Source organism: Salarias fasciatus, chromosome 18, assembly GCF_902148845.1.
Source record: "Salarias fasciatus chromosome 18, fSalaFa1.1, whole genome shotgun sequence".
Classification (NCBI taxonomy): Eukaryota; Metazoa; Chordata; class Actinopteri; order Blenniiformes; family Blenniidae; genus Salarias; species Salarias fasciatus.
In genome coordinates this window covers 4,182,300-4,202,118 of record NC_043762.1, presented here as the reverse complement: position 1 = coordinate 4,202,118, position 19,819 = coordinate 4,182,300, and the positions used below count along the sequence as shown (strand labels likewise).

The 19,819-nt window shown below is 44.6% G+C and overlaps 1 protein-coding gene across 1 annotated transcript; it reads right to left on the bottom strand.

Annotated features, from left to right (window-relative positions):
• Nucleotides 1–7,752: 7,752 nt before the first annotated feature.
• On the bottom strand, nucleotides 7,753–15,318 carry xcr1b.1 (chemokine (C motif) receptor 1b, duplicate 1). Its single transcript, XM_030115185.1, has 2 exons — nucleotides 15,259–15,318; nucleotides 7,753–9,071 (listed from the first exon to the last, which is right to left on the bottom strand). Exon 2 carries the CDS (start codon nucleotides 9,026–9,028, stop codon nucleotides 7,964–7,966), a length of 1,065 nt encoding a protein of 354 aa, XP_029971045.1. The 5' UTR covers nucleotides 9,029–9,071; nucleotides 15,259–15,318; the 3' UTR covers nucleotides 7,753–7,963.
• Nucleotides 15,319–19,819: the final 4,501 nt, after the last annotated feature.

Sequence of the window (19,819 nt, the reverse complement as noted above, 5' to 3'; positions counted from 1 at the left end):
TTAAATGGTCATCTTCAGCTGGGCCATATTTTATGAGACACACATTGAACTGAATTACTGAATCATTCATGTCTCTCATTTGTAGATTTTTGCAGTCTATGTGTAATCAGTTAAATCTCTTCCTTCAGTTGTTTACTGTGTTGTGAACATCACTATGTGTTCTCTACTTGGGAACTCGCTTCACTTTCGTCAGCATTGAGAAGCAACTGACTACAATTAATATGAGCAGGGGTTTGCTGGTTAGCTTGTGCAGTTCAGTAGGTATTCACCTGTAAGAGGGGGCACACTTGACAGGAGTTATGACAGTTTGAAGAAAAACATTTAATTCTTTGTAATTAATCCTTGCAGAAGATATGGTGGAACACGAAGTTTTATCTGTTTTATTTCACAGTAAAAGATTGTTTAAAGTCCAAAAGTTGTCCAGTGTGTGCTAGTGAGGTTTTCATACTTTACCAGAATCACCAGGACCAGGATGTTACCGACCAGGCTGAGGACCACGACCGGGATAAAGATGGCACCAAAATGTTTCACGCTGGTTTTTTTACAGACTTCCTCATCATAATTTCCAGCATATTCATAGTAGTAATAGGAAGTGGTGTGGAGGTCACAAAAAGAGGAGACGGACGAGGGAGTAGGATCGAGTGAGGTTTATTCTCACACACACCAGTGACAGCTGTCATCCCAGGAAGCACCACTTTGACAGATCACTTCCGCCTTTTTGACCCCCACTATCAGTGCACCACACCTCCCCAATGACCAAACCCCGCCCCGTCAAATGTGAGGAAATCCTTCTCCCAGCACACACCACAGTGGAATCGTTACTGGACGAGCTGTTTGTATTTACATGGTGATGGTGTCGACCACAACTTCACTTGCACAACCAAGCCAGGAGCCTGTGGGACTCCAAGATTCAGGCTGACAAACTGGTGATGACCAATCAGCCTGACATAGTGGTGGTGGATAAACATGAGAAGAGAGCAGGAGTACTCAATGTAGCTATCCCTGGTGACGGCAACATCAGGAAAAAGGAACACTAAAGCTGGAGAAATACCAAGGACTGAAAGAACAGATCGGTCAAGGTAACAGTGGTGCCAGTATGCATGGCTCCAGGAAATACCAGGAGCAACATCTGGGTTCTCTGTCCAGAAGAGCGCAGTGCTAGGAACAGCTAAGTCCCTGCACAGAACCCTCAAGCTCCCGGCCTCTGGTAGAGGACCCGAGCTTGAAGGAGATACCGCCCAGGAAGGGCGAGAACAGTTTTTTTTTTTTTTTAAGTTTTTTATACCTCTGCTTGCTTGTAGCTAAGCTAGCTATTTCAAACAGAGAGGCAAACATAAAGCTCCAGGCAGAGTCTCCAACTCGAGCCTCTCGGTCACCATAATCACACTGTCCGTTGCTACGATCACAGTCTGTCCTCCAGTCTCACCACCGGGGAGCGCAGCGGGCCAGCGACCACCAGTGGGGCCAGCCGGGCCCTGCAGCTGGCATGCGGGGACATCTCTCCACCAACTACAGCTGTTTAGACCTATCGGTGGAAGAGAAGTGCATTCGACGGCTGCACACCTGGTTGTATGGGACGCAGGGCCACAGCACTTGCACTCCAGCACTCGTGGCCGGGAGGGCACCAGATGATTTATATGAAAATCAGAGTCTGGTCAAGAAGACACAGTTGTAGAAACCAGAGGTAGAGACCAAAACATGTTCTGAAACCGGACTTAATGTTTATATCACTCTGAAATTCAGCATTTTCGAATGAGTTCCAATAGGACTTGGGTTCTTTTTGAAACCAACAGCATCGCCCCCTGCTGGAATTTCTAAGGAGTCAAACTTTTCTGCACTTCCGAGTTTGCTTCATTTTTCACCAACTGACATCACACATGCGCAGGATATTTAAGAGCAAAGGTGGGAGACATTTCACCGACAAAACACGAACAGATGCTTCTGGTCAACTGTCGGTGCGTATGCACACATTGTTTTAAGACAGCTGTGTCTTGTTTTGGTCTGCAGCCGTAATTCTCAGAACCTGTTGCGGCTGTCGATATGTGTGCACAGAGATGAAATGAAAATGTTTGTACAGCCTTAAAAAATTTCAACTGTAAGCTGAACACATGAACTCAAACAATCATAAAAATAAAATGGACACAATCATGAGCACAGAGACTAGATCTGATTTATTGTCAACACACCTGCAGATGTGTGGTTCTTCTCCGTACAGAACAAAGACAATATGCTCCGTCCCTTCATAGGCTAGCAGGAAGAAGAACTGAAATCCAAAACTGCTGGTTTAATTTTCCTGTATATGCCTTACGGGTCCTTTTTCTGTGAGGCCTATGAAACGTTGACGTCCTCATCAACTGCATCTTGTACTAATAATAACGCATTGGTTTTATATAGTAAAAAAAAAAAAATGAACGTCTTTTCTTAACGCCGTTTCTAATCCAGTTCTGGCTGTCACATGGACGCCCAGATTATGACCTGGATGGACCGAATATTAACTTGTCTTGGATGTCTATGGATGTTGATTGCTCAGTGGGTCATTTGTGATGGTGGTAAACCATGAGGCACACGACAGATTCATGATTTGTCTTTGTCATATTAACATTTGTGTGCTCTGATGTCGTGGAGGCACTTCACCGCCTTGGATCCGATGTGGGTTCATTGTCACCATTTCCTAAACTGTGGAAACCTGCACAAAAGATCACACAAACAAACTTTCACTCCATCACGTCACTTTCTGCAACTACCTGCAAGAGAGAATTTCAGCAGTTGCTGATTAGTCAGGATTATCTTCTTTATTTTTTAACACGTGATGACCCAGTGGCTCCGGGTGTCAGTGGTTGTAATTGAGCTTCTCAGAGTTTGCATTTCATTGTTTTGCTGTTTATTTTCAGTGAAAGATTTGTGGTGCATTAACTTGTGGGGCCCCCATTAAACGTTGATCTATTAGCGCCCTGTCTTCTCAGTTGAATTATGTTTTCGCTGTCCGTGGTGCTGAACTGTGTTGGGATGTCAGACATAGCCACTGTCCGTGGTGCTGAACTCTTCTGCTACGTGGTTTGAGCCCCGGAGGGGAAAAGTGGCATGCTGGTAATACTTGTGTCATGAAAAAACCTGTAACAATTAATTTTTCCTTTCACACATCTCATGCAATTTCTTATTGTTTAATTTCTTATTTAAACCATAAGCTTGATTGATTTTAAAGGGCCCGGTCAGTTGTGGTTCCAAATTGACCCTGTTCTTTCTTTGACTAGTGTTGTAAGGAGGAAGAAACAGACCTGGAAGGACATTAATATGACAGCACAGCATATTTTAAAATGAATACATTATTAAATTCACAGGCGACAAGAGGAAGAGGACTATTTCAGCCACTTTTTACCTTGATATGAACTAAAAATACTCTTTAATTACCAATAATGATTAAAACAGCTGAAAGTATCAAATTTCAACCTGATCGCAGTGGAAGCTTTTAGTCGGTTTGACACTCTGGAGTCAGATGGGAGTTTTTTGAAACCACATACAGTTTACTGTACGTCTCTCCAGTAAACCGCAGCTCCTTGATTTGGCTTCATGCCTCAAATGGACTGTGATGGCACAACCCCATCACCGAGTGTGGGCAATGCACACACACACACACACACACACACACACACACACACACACACGCAGATGTTGAATGTCCATCACTCAGATGTTGAATGTCCATTATTTGTTTTGTCCATTTTTTATTTCTGCAGCTGTAACTGCAAATAAAGCTACATTTGCTTTTTTTCCCATATTAACTTAAATGCATAGTTAGTGAATTAAAAGCAAAAATGACAAAAAAAATCTTTGTAGCAGGAATGAAAGGAAAATCTATGTGAAGTTACTGTGTATTCCTGATTTAGGCCTAAAATCCCAGAGTTTACGGTCGACCCAGATTTTCCCTGGTTTTTTTTTTTTTTTTTTTTTTTTAATTTGTTCAGAATAATGTGAGCTCTCTGGAGTCCTGGTGGTGAGAGGCCTCCATGGCTTGGCGGGGGTCTTAGGGGAAGAGTGGCGTGGGCCTCAGTAACAGCATTCATGTCTCTGCGGTTCAGATGAATCTTAATTAACTGCAGCATCCAGCTCGCTCCCATGAATGAAGCACATGGAGGGCAGAGCAGGCACCAGGCTGCTGGCACTTTCAGCAGATCAGCTCTCAGCTCCAGCCTGAGCGGCATGTCACCAATGAGGGGGCATGTTAGAGACCAGCGGTCCTCGGCCCCTCTGAGGCACTCACACTGACACACCACGCTTTGAAAATGCTACAAATGACACTGTCAGTCAAGTCATACTGAAGTATTCAAAAACAGCATGCGTATGTGTGTGTGAGCTTGTGCGTGTGTGTGTGTGTGTGTGCATGCGTGTGTACAACAGAAATTTGCTCTACAACTATTTTCATACCTTAATTTGTGAGGCCCTTTGGAAAAAAGGAATTCCAGTATATTCTAATGTTAGGTTTTTCATAACAAAATTACAAACGTTGCTGTGAAGAGTCAGTGTGATCGCTCTGCGTTAGATCCCCTCAATAACTGTCTCCACACCATCAAACAGTGGTTGTCACAGAATTTCCTTCATTTGAATGGGGAAAAGACTGAATATATCCACTTCAGTTCTGACCCAACCCACAGTTCCCCAGATTTTGGTTCATCCACCCCACAATTTGCTTCTGCTGTGAGGAATCTGGGTGTGATTTTTGACAATGAACTTAACTTTGAAAAGCAAATCAGTTCTGTTGTGAGGGCGGGCTTTTTCCAACTAAGGCTTCTGAGCAGAGTTAAGCCATTCTTGTCTCGGGCAGATTTAGAGAAGGCCGCTCATGCTCTCATCAGCTCAAGACTTGACTATTGTAACGCCCTTTACGCTGGACTGAATCTCTCACTCCTCCATAAACTTCAGTTGGTTCAGAACGCAGCAGCTCGTCTCATCTCCAACTCCTCAAAATACTCACACATTACTCCGGTCCTTCAAGCTCTCCACTGGCTTCCGGTGCGGTTCCGAGTCCAGTACAAGATTCTGGTGTTTGTGTTTATGGCTACTAATGGGTATGCCCCCCCTTACATCTCAGAGCTGTTGCAAATTTATCAACCTGCCAGGACTCTACGCTCGTCAAGCCACACCTCCTTGGTTGTCCCCAGGGCGAGATATAGAAAGTTTGGTGACCGCTCTTTTGCTGTTCTTGGCCCGAAGCTCTGGAACTCTCTTCCTCTGGGTTTAAAGTCTATCACTGCACTTAATGTTTTTAAATGTCATCTGAAAACGCACCTTTTTCATTTAGCGTTTGATGTTTAGCCCCTTTTAGTACTTTGTGTCTTAAAGTGTTTTTACTTATTTATTTTGTTTTTACTCTGTTAAGCGCCTTGTGCTCCGTTTGGCAGTTGGAAGGCGCTTTAGAAATAAAATTTGATTGATTGATTGATTGAGTTTCTGCAGCACAGAGCTGATAACTGCTGACAAACCAGGCTGCTCATCGAGTGTGTGTTTGTGTGTGTGCGTGTGTCTGAACCAGGTTTTTTGTGTTTGTTTTGTGGTACTATAAGTCCGCTCTGATGTCACACTCATGAAACAGAAAATGAGCTTCAGATTGCTCTTAACAGACGCTAAAAATACAGATTTAATTGATTTAACAGTTAATTGCTCCTCCGAAACAATAGTTTGTATGAAGGAGATTCACTTCAGAGAGCACAGAAAGAGAAAAACTTCATCTAAATGTTGAGTATGAGACACGACGAGCTGAAGACTGGTTACAGGAAATTTTATTTCAGCTTGTCTGTTGCAGAATTGCTGTCATTTATCTTTCATGTTTGCTCTGCAGGCCAATGAAAATTCAATGTTGAAGTCCACATGATAAGAAATTAATATTCAAACATTTTACACATTCTGAATAAAACATGAATTGATTGTAGGACGACCGTAGGGGGTTTCATATCATGTGTGTGTTTGTTAGATGTATGAAGGAAAAACAAAAGTAACAACTTGCAACAATTTAGCGATGAGATCATTCTGGCAGCTCTTCTCTCAGCGGCCCTGTGAGATCCTTGAAGCAGCCGTCACTCTGCGTGTGGGCGACTCGCTGTGGCCCGCAGGCCTCGTGTTGGACACACACCTGACCTGAAGCAACACACTTCTTTATGATCATGTCAGGATTCGTGTGAATGTTGCCGTTAAACAACACTGCCACCATCAGGAGGAACGGGAACGGTGCAGTCACATGGAGGAGAAACTCACAGAAACTGTCTGGAAAATTCAGATTTTATGTCGGAAATAAAACTCTGAAGTTTAGAAAATAGACTCAAAATACACACACACACACACACGGACAGACCGCCAATTTGGATTTTTATGGTGATTGTCACCTCATAAACTACAAAGTCCAGGAGGATCTGGACTTTGACCAGGACCAGGAGCAGGGTTGCATTTTCAGAAACTCTCATTTTTGCTTGTCTCTTTGTCATTATGTCTTCTAAAAATTCTACTTTGGCAGTCATGATTATAATTTTAATGTAAGTTTGATTCTGCAGATTTTTTTTGATTCACTTTTCTTTCCTTTCTTTTAAAATAATGATCGCCCGGGTCTCAGAACATATGAGAACCATCTCACGTTAAGTGTCTAAAACCTGCCTAAATGTCAATAAATAGATGGCTACAAATCTTTCCAAGTGTTACTCACCAAGAAAGTGCCAATAGAAATGCCTTCATGCTGTCATGAGGTTTCAGCTTGAGGTGAAAATAGAGTTCACACAGATTAGTTGAAGTTAAAAACAAAAAAATCAGTTTATTTATTTTCAAAATCTCAAATGGCAAAGAAAGACAGCATGTCAGAAGTGTCAGAGGTGAGAGTGAAATCAAAGGAAATTAAGCTCGACACAGGCTGCAGACCACCTGTGGATGATTACGATTCAATTTAGAATTTAATTGATTTTGCATTTTCACACAAATGAAAGAACATAAGATTACACATCATATCACTGCATCACAATGAACACCCATAACAGAAAAAGAACAAAAAATTAAAACAAAACATACAATAACAAAAAAACTCCAAGAGTACATTAGGAGAGGTTGATCAAATTTGAGGTTTGAATGAAAAAAAACAAAAAATAATATCACAAATAAACAAGAAAAACCACTGTCACTGTGCCATTTCATAAGTTTCAAACAAGGTAAAATGATTGAATCCAGCTGCCAAACCCACGTCCAGTCCCACATCCTGGTGTCATACAGATTATTGTGATCAGTCTTCACGCAGTATTTACAGTCAGAATTCATGCCTGAAAGCCGAAGACACAAAAACAGCCGAGCCATGTTGATATAAGGAGTACAGCAATGTTGAAGGATGCTTACTGGTTAAATCCCAGCGAGTCTGGACACTTTATATCATGCTGTCCCCTCATCACAAGTTGACTCAATTCTTTGGGTAATTCACTGAGCAGAGGAGACCAGATATGTGCAAAATACCTCCCATTACCCTTCACAACTGCACTAATGCGCTGGTGGTTTGTCCTTGATCCAGTTTGTCAAGATGCATTTTCTCGCCACCGACGACGGCTTGGCGACGACAGTTTGAAATGTTGTCGACTCAGAGCAACTGATTTCAATGGAAGGACAAGAATGAACGGGCCTGGGTCCCTCCTAACGCTGACCCGGAAAATGCCACTCAGCTCTTTAGAAACTGCAGCCCAGAAGCTTTTGATCAGTTTACACAGCCAGAAATCGTGATTCGAGGTTCCAACCTTTTTTTTTTTTTTTTTTACATTTATTATGTAGGGGAGATTTTGGTGATCCATCTTATTCAGTATAAAAGGAGTTCAGCGCAGATGCCGGTGTACAGTTTCATACTGGGTCTCCCTGAGGCTATTACAAGTTAAAGTTGATTTAAATACAGTAGATACAGCAGATGAATACAGTGAAGCATTCAAACATACAAAAGACTGAAAGAGACAATTCAGATGTTCTGTCGCTCAGCTGCAAGGGAGAACTCGTCACCGCTGGTTATCGAAGTGATGGTGAGACGACTCCGTCGGCTGCGGATGCTGCTGTTGCTGTTGTCACCCCAGGTCTTCAGAAGTTTCTTCAGATGATTTTTGAAATTGATCCCCACAAACACGTAAAAGATGGGGTTGAGGTAACAGTGCGAGTAGGCAAGAAGTCTAGTCACAAAGAAGATGTAGTCCAGCATCTTGCTCTTTTCACACTCCGCTTTCAGAATTCCTGGAACAACTACTGAGGGCTGGTACCCTAGTGACTGCACAGCGATGACAGTGTTGTAGGGTAACCAGCCCACAAAGAAAACCACCATCAGCATGAAGATCAGTTTGACAGATCTGGTTCTCCTCCTCTGAACAGTGGGATGCAACAGCCTGTACATGATTTGGGAATAGCAGAAAATGAAGACCAGTGCAGTCAAGAGGAAGAATGCATTCTGCTGGTAGAGTCCCCACAAGCTCCACTCAGGGGTTATGGAGCCACAGATTTCTGAATCCACTGTGACGAACATGACAGCTGGGATGGAAGACAGAACACTTAGCCCCCAAATGAGAAGGGACGCTATAACGCTGTAAATACCTGTGGTGGATGCGTTGTGCAACAGGGGACAGATCACTGCTACATAACGGTGAATTGTCATCAGGATGAGGAGGATACTGCTGCTGTAGAAGCCAAGGTAGAAGGTGAAGCTCACTACTTTGCAAGCAAGTTCTCCTAAGGTCCATGCTTGCATGTGATTGTAGGCCCAGAAAGGCAGACCGGTGGTGAAGAGGAGGTCCGACATAGCCAGGTTCAGGATCAAGGTGTTGTTGAGAGACTTGAGGTTCTCGTACTTGACCAGAATCACCAGGATCAGGATGTTACCGACCAGGCTGAGGACCACGATGATGGAAAAAAACACCGGGGTGAAGGTGGCACCAAAGTCTTTCACGCTGGTTTTGTTGCAGACTTCGTCGTCATAATATTCATCATATTCGTAGGAGTAATTGGGAGTGGAATTATTAATGGACAGGCTGTCTGACATGGTGATGGTGTTGACCACAACTTCACTTGCTGCCGTCTCGGATCTACAAGAAGAAAAAGTGAAAAAAAAAAAAGTGTTTAAGACAGTGTTGTGTTGGTAAACCTGTGTGTGAACCTGTTCTTCCTGCATTTCAGAGGGTTTCATCCAGAAACCGTGATATGCTACACTTGATTAACCGGTCACTTTAAATCATCTGAAGTGTGAGTGTGTGTGTTGGTTCTACATTGATGTGTTGTACGGAACTGGTGGACTGCTGAGAGGTTTTACCCTGCCTGCCAATCAGCCAGAGGGAGCCAGCAGACTTTCCAGGATGTTCTACACCTCTTTATTCATACGGTGCTGATCAGCTGTAGCTGTGTGAAGGAAGGTTCTCCTGCACAGGTGAGCAGTTCATCAGAGGACAAACGCAGTCACACAACACACACACAGGACATAACTGGGTAAAAGGGAAACTCACTGCAACACAAACTCACTGCACTTAACATGTCAATTCATTGCGTATTTGCATCCTGAAAAAATAAAGATATAAAAGTAAAAATAATGTTTTTTCAACCAATTTTTTTCATGCAGACTTTAATAAAATAAAAATACAATTATACACACAGAATTATTACAAGTTTAATTACAATGGCAATGTAAACAAAGCACTGCTAAGTATCCCTACCAGAACATCACCAAGACCAACCGGATGATCTACACTATGGCATCAGTCACCTTAGAGATGCTTGGCTACAAGATGAACAGTATGAGTAGCCGGCAGTCAGAGCCTCCATGGAAAAGAAGGCTAGAGGCAAAAATCAAGGAAACACGGAAAGAAGTTAGCCTCGTGACAGAAGTGAACAGAGGTGTGAAGCTTAAGAAGGAACTGCCCAAGAAATACGGCAAACTGTCCACATCTGCGATACTGGAGACTGTTAAGCAAAGACTCACACCCCTAGCTACCTGCCTAAAGAGATACACAAGAGAAGTGGAAGCCAGCAGAATAAATACAACATTCTCCAAGAACCCAGCAAAGTTATACTCTTAGTGACAAGGCAGTAAGACCACAGCAAATCCACCCAGGGCAGAGACTGAGCAATGCTGGAAGAGTATCTGGGAGAAAGAGGTGCCACACAACACTAACGTACAGTGGCTAGCAGATCTGCAAGTAGAACACTGCAACCTCACAGAACAAAAACCAGTACTCATAACAGCAGACATCCTGAAAAGGTGGAAAAAATGAAGACCTGGACTGCTCCAGGTCCTGACAGTTTCCACACCTACTGGCTGAAGAGGCTAACTGCACTCCATGAATGTCTGGCAGCAGGAATGACCCAGCTGCCAAGAGAAGGGAACCACCCACAGTGGTTGACCCAAGATCAAACGGTCCTCATCATGAAGGAACCCCAGGAGAGAACAATGCCATCCAGCTACCGGCCTATAACCTGCCTCAGCACCACATGGAAGCTCCTGTCTGGCATCGTAGCGGCTAAGACGAACAGCCACATGGAACAATACATGAGCAGAGCCCAGGAAGGAACTGGCAACCACAGCAGAGGAGCCAAGCATCAGTTACTGGTTGACAGGGCGATTGCACAAAACTGTAGGACCAGAAACACCAACCTGTGCACTGCCTGGGTTGATTACAAGAAAGTCTATGAATCAATGCCGCACACATGGAAACTGGAATGCCTGAAATTGTACAACATCAACAGGGAACTGAGAACCTTCCTGGGAAACTCAATGAGGATATGGAAGACAACTCTGGAAGTTAACTGGCAGCCAGCGGCAGAGGTGAGTATCAAATGTAGCATTTACCAAGGAGACACTCTGCCCCCCCTGCTGTTCTATATAGGCCTGAAATCCCTCAGCCAGATCATCACCAAGAGTGGTACTGATTCCGCAATGGAACAATCATCAGTCACCTGCCCTATTTGGATGATATCAAGCTGTATGCTAAGAGTGAGCAGGACATCGACTTCCTGATTCACCTCACCAGGATATAGAGCAATGACATCTGGATGTCATTCAGACTAGACAAGTGTGGGCGGATGGTATCAAGGAGAGGGAAGAGGATCACGAATGAAGGGGTTGAACTACCTGAAAGTAATATAAGAGATGTGGAAGACAGCTACAAATACCCGGGGATACCACAAGCAAATGGCAACCATGATGAAGCAGCCCAGAGGTCAGCCAGAGCCAAATACCTCCAGAGGGTGAGACAGGTCCTGAACAGTCAGCTGAATGGTAAGAATCAAATCTAAGCCATTAACATATGTGCCCTACCAGTAATCAGATACCCAACTGGAAGACAGCACAATGGCACTGATCATGGCTGCACAAGAACAGGCCCTAAACACAAGATCAATAGAGGCGGGGAGGATCACACTAGACAAGACCTCAGGTGCAGACTGTGCAAGGAAGTCCCTGAAACAGTAGAGAACATCACAGCAGGGCGAAAGATGCTAGCAGGAAAGGCAGACATGGAACGCCTTAACTAGGTTGCAGGCATAGTGTACAGAAACATCTGTGCCGAGTACAGACTAGAGACCCCAGAGTCTAGATGGAGCACACCCCCGACAGTGGTAACCAAGCAAAGATCCTGAGGGACTTCAAGACTCAGAATGACAAACTGGTGATGGCCAATCAGCCGACATAGTGGTGGTGGATAAACATGAGGAGAGAGCAGTACAGATCAGTGCAGCAATCCGCAGTAACAGCAACATCAGAAAGAAGGAACGGGAAAATCTGGAGAAATACCAAGGGCTGAAAGAGCAGCTATAGAAGATGAGTGTTGAGAAGGCCAGTAGAAAGTGTGTGTGTGTGTGTGTGTGTGTGTGTGTGTGTGTGTGTGCGTGCGTGCGTGCGTGCGTGCGTGCGTGCGTGCGTGCGTGCGTGCGCGCGCGCGTGTGCGTGTGTGTGTGTGTGTGTGTGTGTGTGTGGGCGTTCTTGTATTTCTATCCTTGTCGGGGCCAAATGTCCCCACAAGGATAGCAAAACGTGGAACGACGTGCCTTGTGGGGACCTTTTTCCGGTCCTAAGTAGGAGAAACAGTGTTTTCTTGACCATGTTGTTGTTACTGAAAAAAGTAAAAGTGCAAAAACATTTCTTTAGGGTTAGGCTTTGTTGTGGTGTGGGTTAGGGTTAGGGTAAGGGTCAGGGTTAGGGGCTAGACATGAATGGGAGTCAATGGACGGTCCCCACAAGGATAGAAATACAAGACTGTGTGTGTGTGTGTGTGTGTGTGTGTGTGTGTGTGTGTGTGTGTGTGTGTGTGTGTGTGTGTGTGTGTGTTTGGAACAGCAAAGATCCTGCAGAACCCTAAAGCTCCCAGGCCTCGCTTGACCTGAGCTTGAATGGGGATACCACCCAGGAAGTCCCACCTTGGGCAGAAACAGATCCAAGATGGATATCATATAATCTATAATCTATAATCTATACAAGACCTTCTTTATGTGTTTGGACCATGCTAGTTTTCATTATCTGCTCTCCCTTCGGTCAACTAGTGGCATCAATCACTTGGAGGGATGAGAGACCAGATCAATGCTTCATCCTTTGGTTGAAAATATTATCACAGCTCCTCTTTCTCAGATTCTCCTCATCACTTGATTCCACCTGTTCATCATAAATCAACCACCCACCTCTGACATTTCTTCTTTTTCACCTTCATATGTGACCTCGCCCTCATGTTCTTTCACTTTGTTCTCTTCTACTGTGATCTGGGGATAGCTGAAGATGTTTTGAAACTTTACCTCAGTGGATCATTCTGTGCTGTGGGGTTTTTTTAACCCCAGACTAAAAAATGGCCAAACACAGTGTAATAAAGTTCAGCAAAACTTCCATAAGTCCATCAAATTAAATTAGTTTTAATGATGAAAAGCACTGTTTCATTTTTCACACTATCTGATAAATTACAAATGTATTTTAACAGAAAAGATTTCTCTGGGGTCAAAATGAGTCTGGGACAATAGGAGGGAGCTTCCCAAGCTTCTTGCTGCCAAAACGTTTGCCTTGCATTAAAACCAGCTCATCTTCCTTGAGGAATAGAGGAACCAGGATTCTCCAGGATGAATAGTTTCACTGAAAATACACCCTAAACTTATACAGACGTTCAGCCTAATTCACACAGCTGTGTCTGGAAAGCCTGCTATGCACAGTACTCCCCATCTTAAAGGGGAATACTTGACATCTCCCCTTCCTGATCCTTCTCAACTGTCCATAAACATCCCCGAAAACATGCAGAGCCTGTTTCTGCCTGAACAAATCTAACAAGCTGCTTGTCACACATGTTCAAAATGACATTGAATGAATGTCTTTCACAATAAATTAAAATCTACATTTTATAAACATTGGATTTTTTTTTTAAGTATTTAAGACATTCTTTTTAACTTGAGTCTTAAGCAACTGTGCCTAGTATGAAGTTCAGACTACAGTGACATTCTGAACGTCACAGTTTTGTTATTCTAAGGATTTCTGTGAGAGGCCTCTTATCCTTCCTGATGGTAATTTCTTCTCCGATATACCCATTCAAACATGTTGCACTACTGTGATACAATGGTGCAGTGAACTGACGCAGTCCAGTGAGTTATCATCACAGTGCAGTGAGTTGACATATTGCAGTGAGTTGACATCCCAGATTGTGGAACAGTTTGGCCCTGTCAGTGCGTTCTGTGGATCGCTGGCATACTTTTAAATCCTAGCTAAAAACCCACCTTCTCACCCTGGCCTTTGGCTGAGCAGGGCCTCCTCAGGATATTACCTTCTCTCTTTTTACTGTGTTACTGCTCTACCTTGTTATTGTTCTTTTTACTTTTTTTTTTTTTTTTTGGCTGGCCACAGGCCTCTTTAAATGTGCTATATAAATAAAGCTGACATTGAAATTGATATAGTGCAGTGAACTGCAACAGTGAGCTGGAAGAACTTTCCTGAGAGGATTTGGAAATCATACCATTTCCAAAAGTAAACTAAAAGCATGTTTTCTTTGAGACCAGTGGTCTAAAAGCTGCAGTTCAGGAGTAGCTCCCTCAAGTCTTAACTTAAATACAAATCAATATGTGTCTTAATTTTATTCTTAAAACAGACTGTCTTTTAAAAGACAGTCTGTTTTCTCACAATTCAAATGTTCCATCTAAAGTATAGAAAAGTTGAAATCAGAGTCTCCTCCATTCTGTCTTTCACTTCAACTGAAAAATGTTGTTTCCACAGTTCCCTCTTGGTAAGAAAAACAGGATTTAATCCACACAAAGAAAAATGTCTCAGACCAAAATAGATCGTTTCACTCATCTGGTTCTATTGACAAGTTGCTGCTTTTCTTGGAGATTTGAGATGTTGTATAGAAACTACTGAGGAGCCATCAATGGATAAAGCAGTTAAAACTGCAAAAATGGGCAGAAAAAGCTAAAAAAAAAAAAAAAAAAAAAAAAAATGACTGCAACAGGAAATTAAAAACCGCAAAAGTACTCTTAATCGTGAAAACAGTCAAAGAAAAAATAAGTACAATCCCTAAAATGAGCAAAATTAAAATCTTAAGTGATAATGATTTCAAACTAAGACATTATGATCATGTGATCAATGAGAGAAAGTCAATCCTCTAATGAGAAGCTACTGCAATAAAAATATGTAGTTTAATAAAATACAGTCGCTGTAAGCTTCATTTTACTCCTTCAATATGCTTTTTCTCATAAACAGAGGGAAAATTTCATATATTTTTAGAATGAATAATCAAAACTGGAAGCTAAAACTATCAGTTATTTATTCCAAACAGACATTTTTACAACTGAATTTAATAAATGTATAATAAAGATCTATTTAATTTAGGCATTCAGCATGGGTGTAAGGCCACAGATACAACAGTTACAGACAATTTCAAAGAAAAGTCTAACAGAGTTGATTCAATGAATCATTAATTAGAGGTTTTTATCACGTATTGATTTTAATAGAATCAAATGATCGAAAACTTTAGGAAGTCCCACTTTCAAATAAGCGTTTCCGACCAGTGGGTGAACAAACCACTGCTTGGTGAATTCTGCTTCCAAACAATGAAATCAGATGAACAGCAAAATAACGGTGATACACTTTGCCTCTCACTGAGTTTGCCGACTGTGAAGTTATTCTGCTTCCTTTAAAAGCTCTTAAAAATATATTATATATACAACATGATCTCTGTGGCTTAATGGAGTTTAATTAGGTATATAGTAAAAGAAAACATGAAGCTCTCTAAATTTCAATTACAAAATAGAAACACACTGTACCTGCAGAGTGGTGACTCACAAACATCAGAGAAAGGTTAGGGATGTGTTTGTGGAATTGCGTTCTTAACTAAGAACTGCAAAAGGTGAACAGAAAGAGACCTTAGTTTCAGATCGTCCACCGTCATGATGCTGGGGGAGGCAGGAAGAGGGGAGAAGAACTATTCTATACATCAACCATCTAAGGACGCACTTAGAAATGTTTGAAAGTTTTATAACAGTGAATTTGAGTGTCCACACACACACACACACACACACACACACACACACACACACACACACACACACACACACACACACACACACACACCACTTGTTAGGACATATCTAAACATTGACAGGTTCCCCTCTGTCCCTCCTGTTCCCCCCAGTGTCACTTGGGAGCCCTGCAAGTAGTACTCCAAAAATTTCGCCAAGGTTGGCAGGTTTGCCCTGACTTCAGTGACGAACATCCACAAGTCTACACACAGTGTAGACCAGGCCTCCATCCAACATCCTGGGCGGAGGTGGGGAACGGACAGGGGGGCAAGATGCCACTGGTGTGACCAGAGAAACATGAAAAGTGTTGTGAATGTGCATGGAGGAGTGAAGCTTGAGTCATATCACACAAGGATTGATGACTCTCCCGACTTCGAAAGGACCCAAAAAGCAAGGAGCCAGCTTCCTGGACTCCACCTCAAGAGGAAGATCCACGGCCCTCAACCAGACCCTCTGCCCTGGAGAATAAGAGGGGGCGGCAGTGTGTGTCCGATTGGCCTGCTGCTCCATCATCTGGGAGCACCGGAGAAATGCAGCCCGGGCTCTCTTCCAGACCCTTTCACACCTTCCTATGGCTGCCTCAACAGAAGACACCATGAACTCCTGTTCTGGAGAACAAAGGAGGCTGGCACACCAGGGAGCACTGAAATGGAGACATCCCAGGAGAGGAGCAGACCAAGGAATTATGTGCATACTCCACCCATGGGAGGTGAGTGCTCCAGGCCAAAGCATCCTCAGCTGTCACACACCTGGGCAGAGTTTCCATCTCCTGGTTTAGACGTTCTGTCTGGCCATTGCACTGGGGATCAAACCCAGATGAAAGGCTTACCTTAGCCCCCAGAGCAGAACAAAATGCCGTCCAAACCCCCGATGTAAACTGGGGACCCTGGTCTGATAGTATATCCGTGGGAATACCATGCACGCAGAACACCTCCGTGACAAGTGGGTCTGCTGTCTCCTTGGCAGAGGGGAGCTTGGAGAGGGCGACAGAGCAGCCTTAGAAAACCTATCCACGATGGAGAGGATCATGGTCTTACCATCGGAGGGGGGCAGACCTGTGATTAAGTGCAAAGCAATATGGGACCACGGCCAGTGGGAACCACAGCCGCCGGGGTACCGGCAAGTGCTGAAAAAGGCCGGAACTGGGCAGATCGAAGTCTCATTCTGAGCCACGAATCCTGCATGTTCTTGTCCATGGAGGGCCATCAGAACCTCTGACGCAGCATCTCCAACATTCGAGTGACTCTGGGATGACAGAAAAGCCAAGACGAGGTGATTTCAGGCTCAGGAAGGGTGTCCTCAGTAGCATACTGTCGGGACCAGGAGTCGGGCTTAATGTTTTGGGACCCTGGACAGTAGGTCAGAGTAAAGTTGAAACGTCCAAAAACCAAAGTCCACTCCTGAACAGCAGCAAGCTGGAGGGATCCATGAGAGTCTCTCTCTGTGAGATTATGTAGCCTAGGAAGGACACAGTGGACTTGTGAAACTAACACTTCTCTGCCTTGACAAACACGAAGTGATCGATGCAGTCTCTCCAAACATCATTCATCAGATTCTGGAATACAGCCGGGGCATTAGTTAGACCAAACGGCATGGCCAGGTAATTAAAGTGACCCAGTGGGGTGTTGGAGGCTGTCTTCCATTCATCTCCCTCACGAATACAGACCAGGTGGTAAGCATTGTGAACGCCCAACTTAGAAAACACCATGGCACCATGGAGGGGTAAGAAGGCAGAGCTTCGCAGAGGTTGTGAACAGCAACGCTATTAAGTCCTCTAAAAACAAGACACCATCTGAGAGAACCGTCCTTCTTACTCATGAAGAAAAACCCTGTGCCATGCCCGCTGCCTCGGTCACTGGATAGGAACAGGATTGCTGCGCTTTTTCCCCCTTCCCTTCCCTGTTACAGGTGGGCATGCTGTAGTGTCTGCAGCGCTGGCGCAGCGTAATCAACTAATTGGTGTCACCTGTTCGAAGAGATCTGTTCCACCTTTTCTCTCTCACTATATAATCTGGCTGTTGTCCATCCTCCGACGCCAGACCATTGTACTCCCTCAGTCAGTTTTTATGAGTTACTTCGTGTTAAGCTTGAAGTTCCATGCTGCGTATTGACCCTTCTTCCTTTCTGTTTCAGCCTGGATCACCTCCGCCTGTTTCTCGCTTGCCACTCGCTCAACTTGTTGCCCAGAAACGCCAAGCCTTCAGAGAATTCCTTCAGAATCCCTCCACCTCGATGGCCATCCTCAGCTGCCAGCACCACCGTCCGCTCTGCTCTGACCCTCTGCCGCTCATCTTCATCGTCCGCCACCTGGCGCAACTCTCAGACTCGGCTCTCGGACTTGGCTCTTGGACTTTTGATAAACTTCTGCAGAATAAACCTGGATAACTCACGTCCTGTGTCTGGTTGCTTTCTGCGCTTGAGCCTCTGTCCCACGCATCGTGACACTCTGCTCCAATTGGAGAAGAGGTTGCACGTATGATGCCAGCTGCCAAGGATTCATGAATACAGGTCTCCATGGCAACGTGCTAGGGTCGCGAAAGGTTGTACAACCGGCTGCGGGGCAGGGTAGCTCCTGGAAACAGATCAATACGACAGTCACACGGAAGGTGTGGACAGTGAAAGGGCCTTACTCTGACTGAAAAATTATCTACAGGAGAGCCCGATCTTTTAACGGACACTTGTGACAGTTGGTAGCATAATGTCCTGAGCTGCTGCAGTAAAGGCAGGCCTTTGTGGCTCTGCGCTGACTCCTCTCCTGTGAAGTCAGCTGGGCCCGACCGATCTGCATGGGCTCCGGATCCTGAAGCGAAGACGGCAATTCCGCTCCAGTGGGCTGGGTTGGAGCCGAAACTATGGGTGCCAGGCTGCAAAGGGATCGCTCATGCCAGCATTATCTCAGAATCAGAATCATCTTTATTGTCATTGCAAAAAGTTACCGAAGTTACAAGTGCAACGAAATTCCATGGGTTTTAAAGACGCCCAGGCAGCCAGTAACAGCGCTCCGTCTTGAAAAAAGAAACAGAGTTAAAGGAACTCAGACAGAAATTGGGGGAGGGGGGGAGGGGTGGTGGTAAAAAAAAGATACATCAATTCAGATCGCGGTTCCAAGATGGAGTCGTGATAAGAAGTGAGAAACCAAAAGAAAAGCCAACCTGCACAAACATAGCAAAAACACATGAGACAAATTGCTATCAAACTAGCGGATCTGTGGTTGCTGCCTTCACTGGCGCTACACACCATCACCACCAGTCGTCAGCAGAAGAGAGGGGAGGAGACGTTGAAAGTAGGGGGGGAGGGGGGGGGGGTGTGCAAGTGTGTGCTCTATCAGTTCGTCTGATGCGGTTGTTGATGCTGGTACTGACAAATATTAGGCTCTCCAGATTGAGAGGTCACTCCTGTGTGGTCAGTTCATCTTTCAAATGATCCTGGAGTCCCCAAAAGAAGACGCTCTGAAGAGCACTGTTATTCCATCTGCTTACCGCAGCTAAGGTCTGGAACTCCACGGCATACTCGGCCACACTACAGTTTCCCTGGTTGATAATTATGAGCCAGTCCGTAGAGTCCCTGCCTTTCACCGGGTGATCAAAGTTCTCTTCATCTCCTCAGTGAAGGCTTGATAGGAGTGACAGGTTGGCGACTGGGTCTCTTACAAAGCCGTTCCCAAAGTCTTCACCGGTCCGGAAAGAAGCCCAATTAGGTAAGCTATACGGGACCGGTCAGAGGCGTAAGCTAGGGGCTGCATCTCAAACACCAACCCTGCCTGCGTTTTGAAAGCCTGGCAGGAACCCAGGTTTCCAGAATATCTCTCCAGTGTGGGTGTGTTAGGCTCCTGAGGGCAAACCATCACTTGGGAAACCGGGTTCGGAGCAGGGGAGGCTGAATCGGAACCTGCTGGCGTTGGGGCTAGTCGGGCCGACATGTCAGAAATCTGAGCGAACAGTCAGGAGACCTTGTCGATTAATGTCTGCAGGACCACGTCGTGTTGATCCAGCCTCACTGCCAGGGTATGTTGAACCGAAGAATCCTGCTCTGCCTAGGGGTTGCCATCTGCTGAGCTCATGGTGGCTGGATCGTACTGTTAGGGTACAGATCTGAGGCTCAGATGCAGACATCAAGAGGAGATGGTGGTGGAAGTGAGCAGAGCAGGTTTATTAATGATCCGAGAGTTGGTGAGTCTTGATGTGCAGATCGAGATGAGTGCGTAGAGTAGAGATGAACCGAGGCTAGGCTTGTAAGCCCTCCAGAGTCAGAACCGAGTGTCAGTCGAAGGCAGGTGGGCGGCTGGAAAAGCAGAAAGTGACAGGTT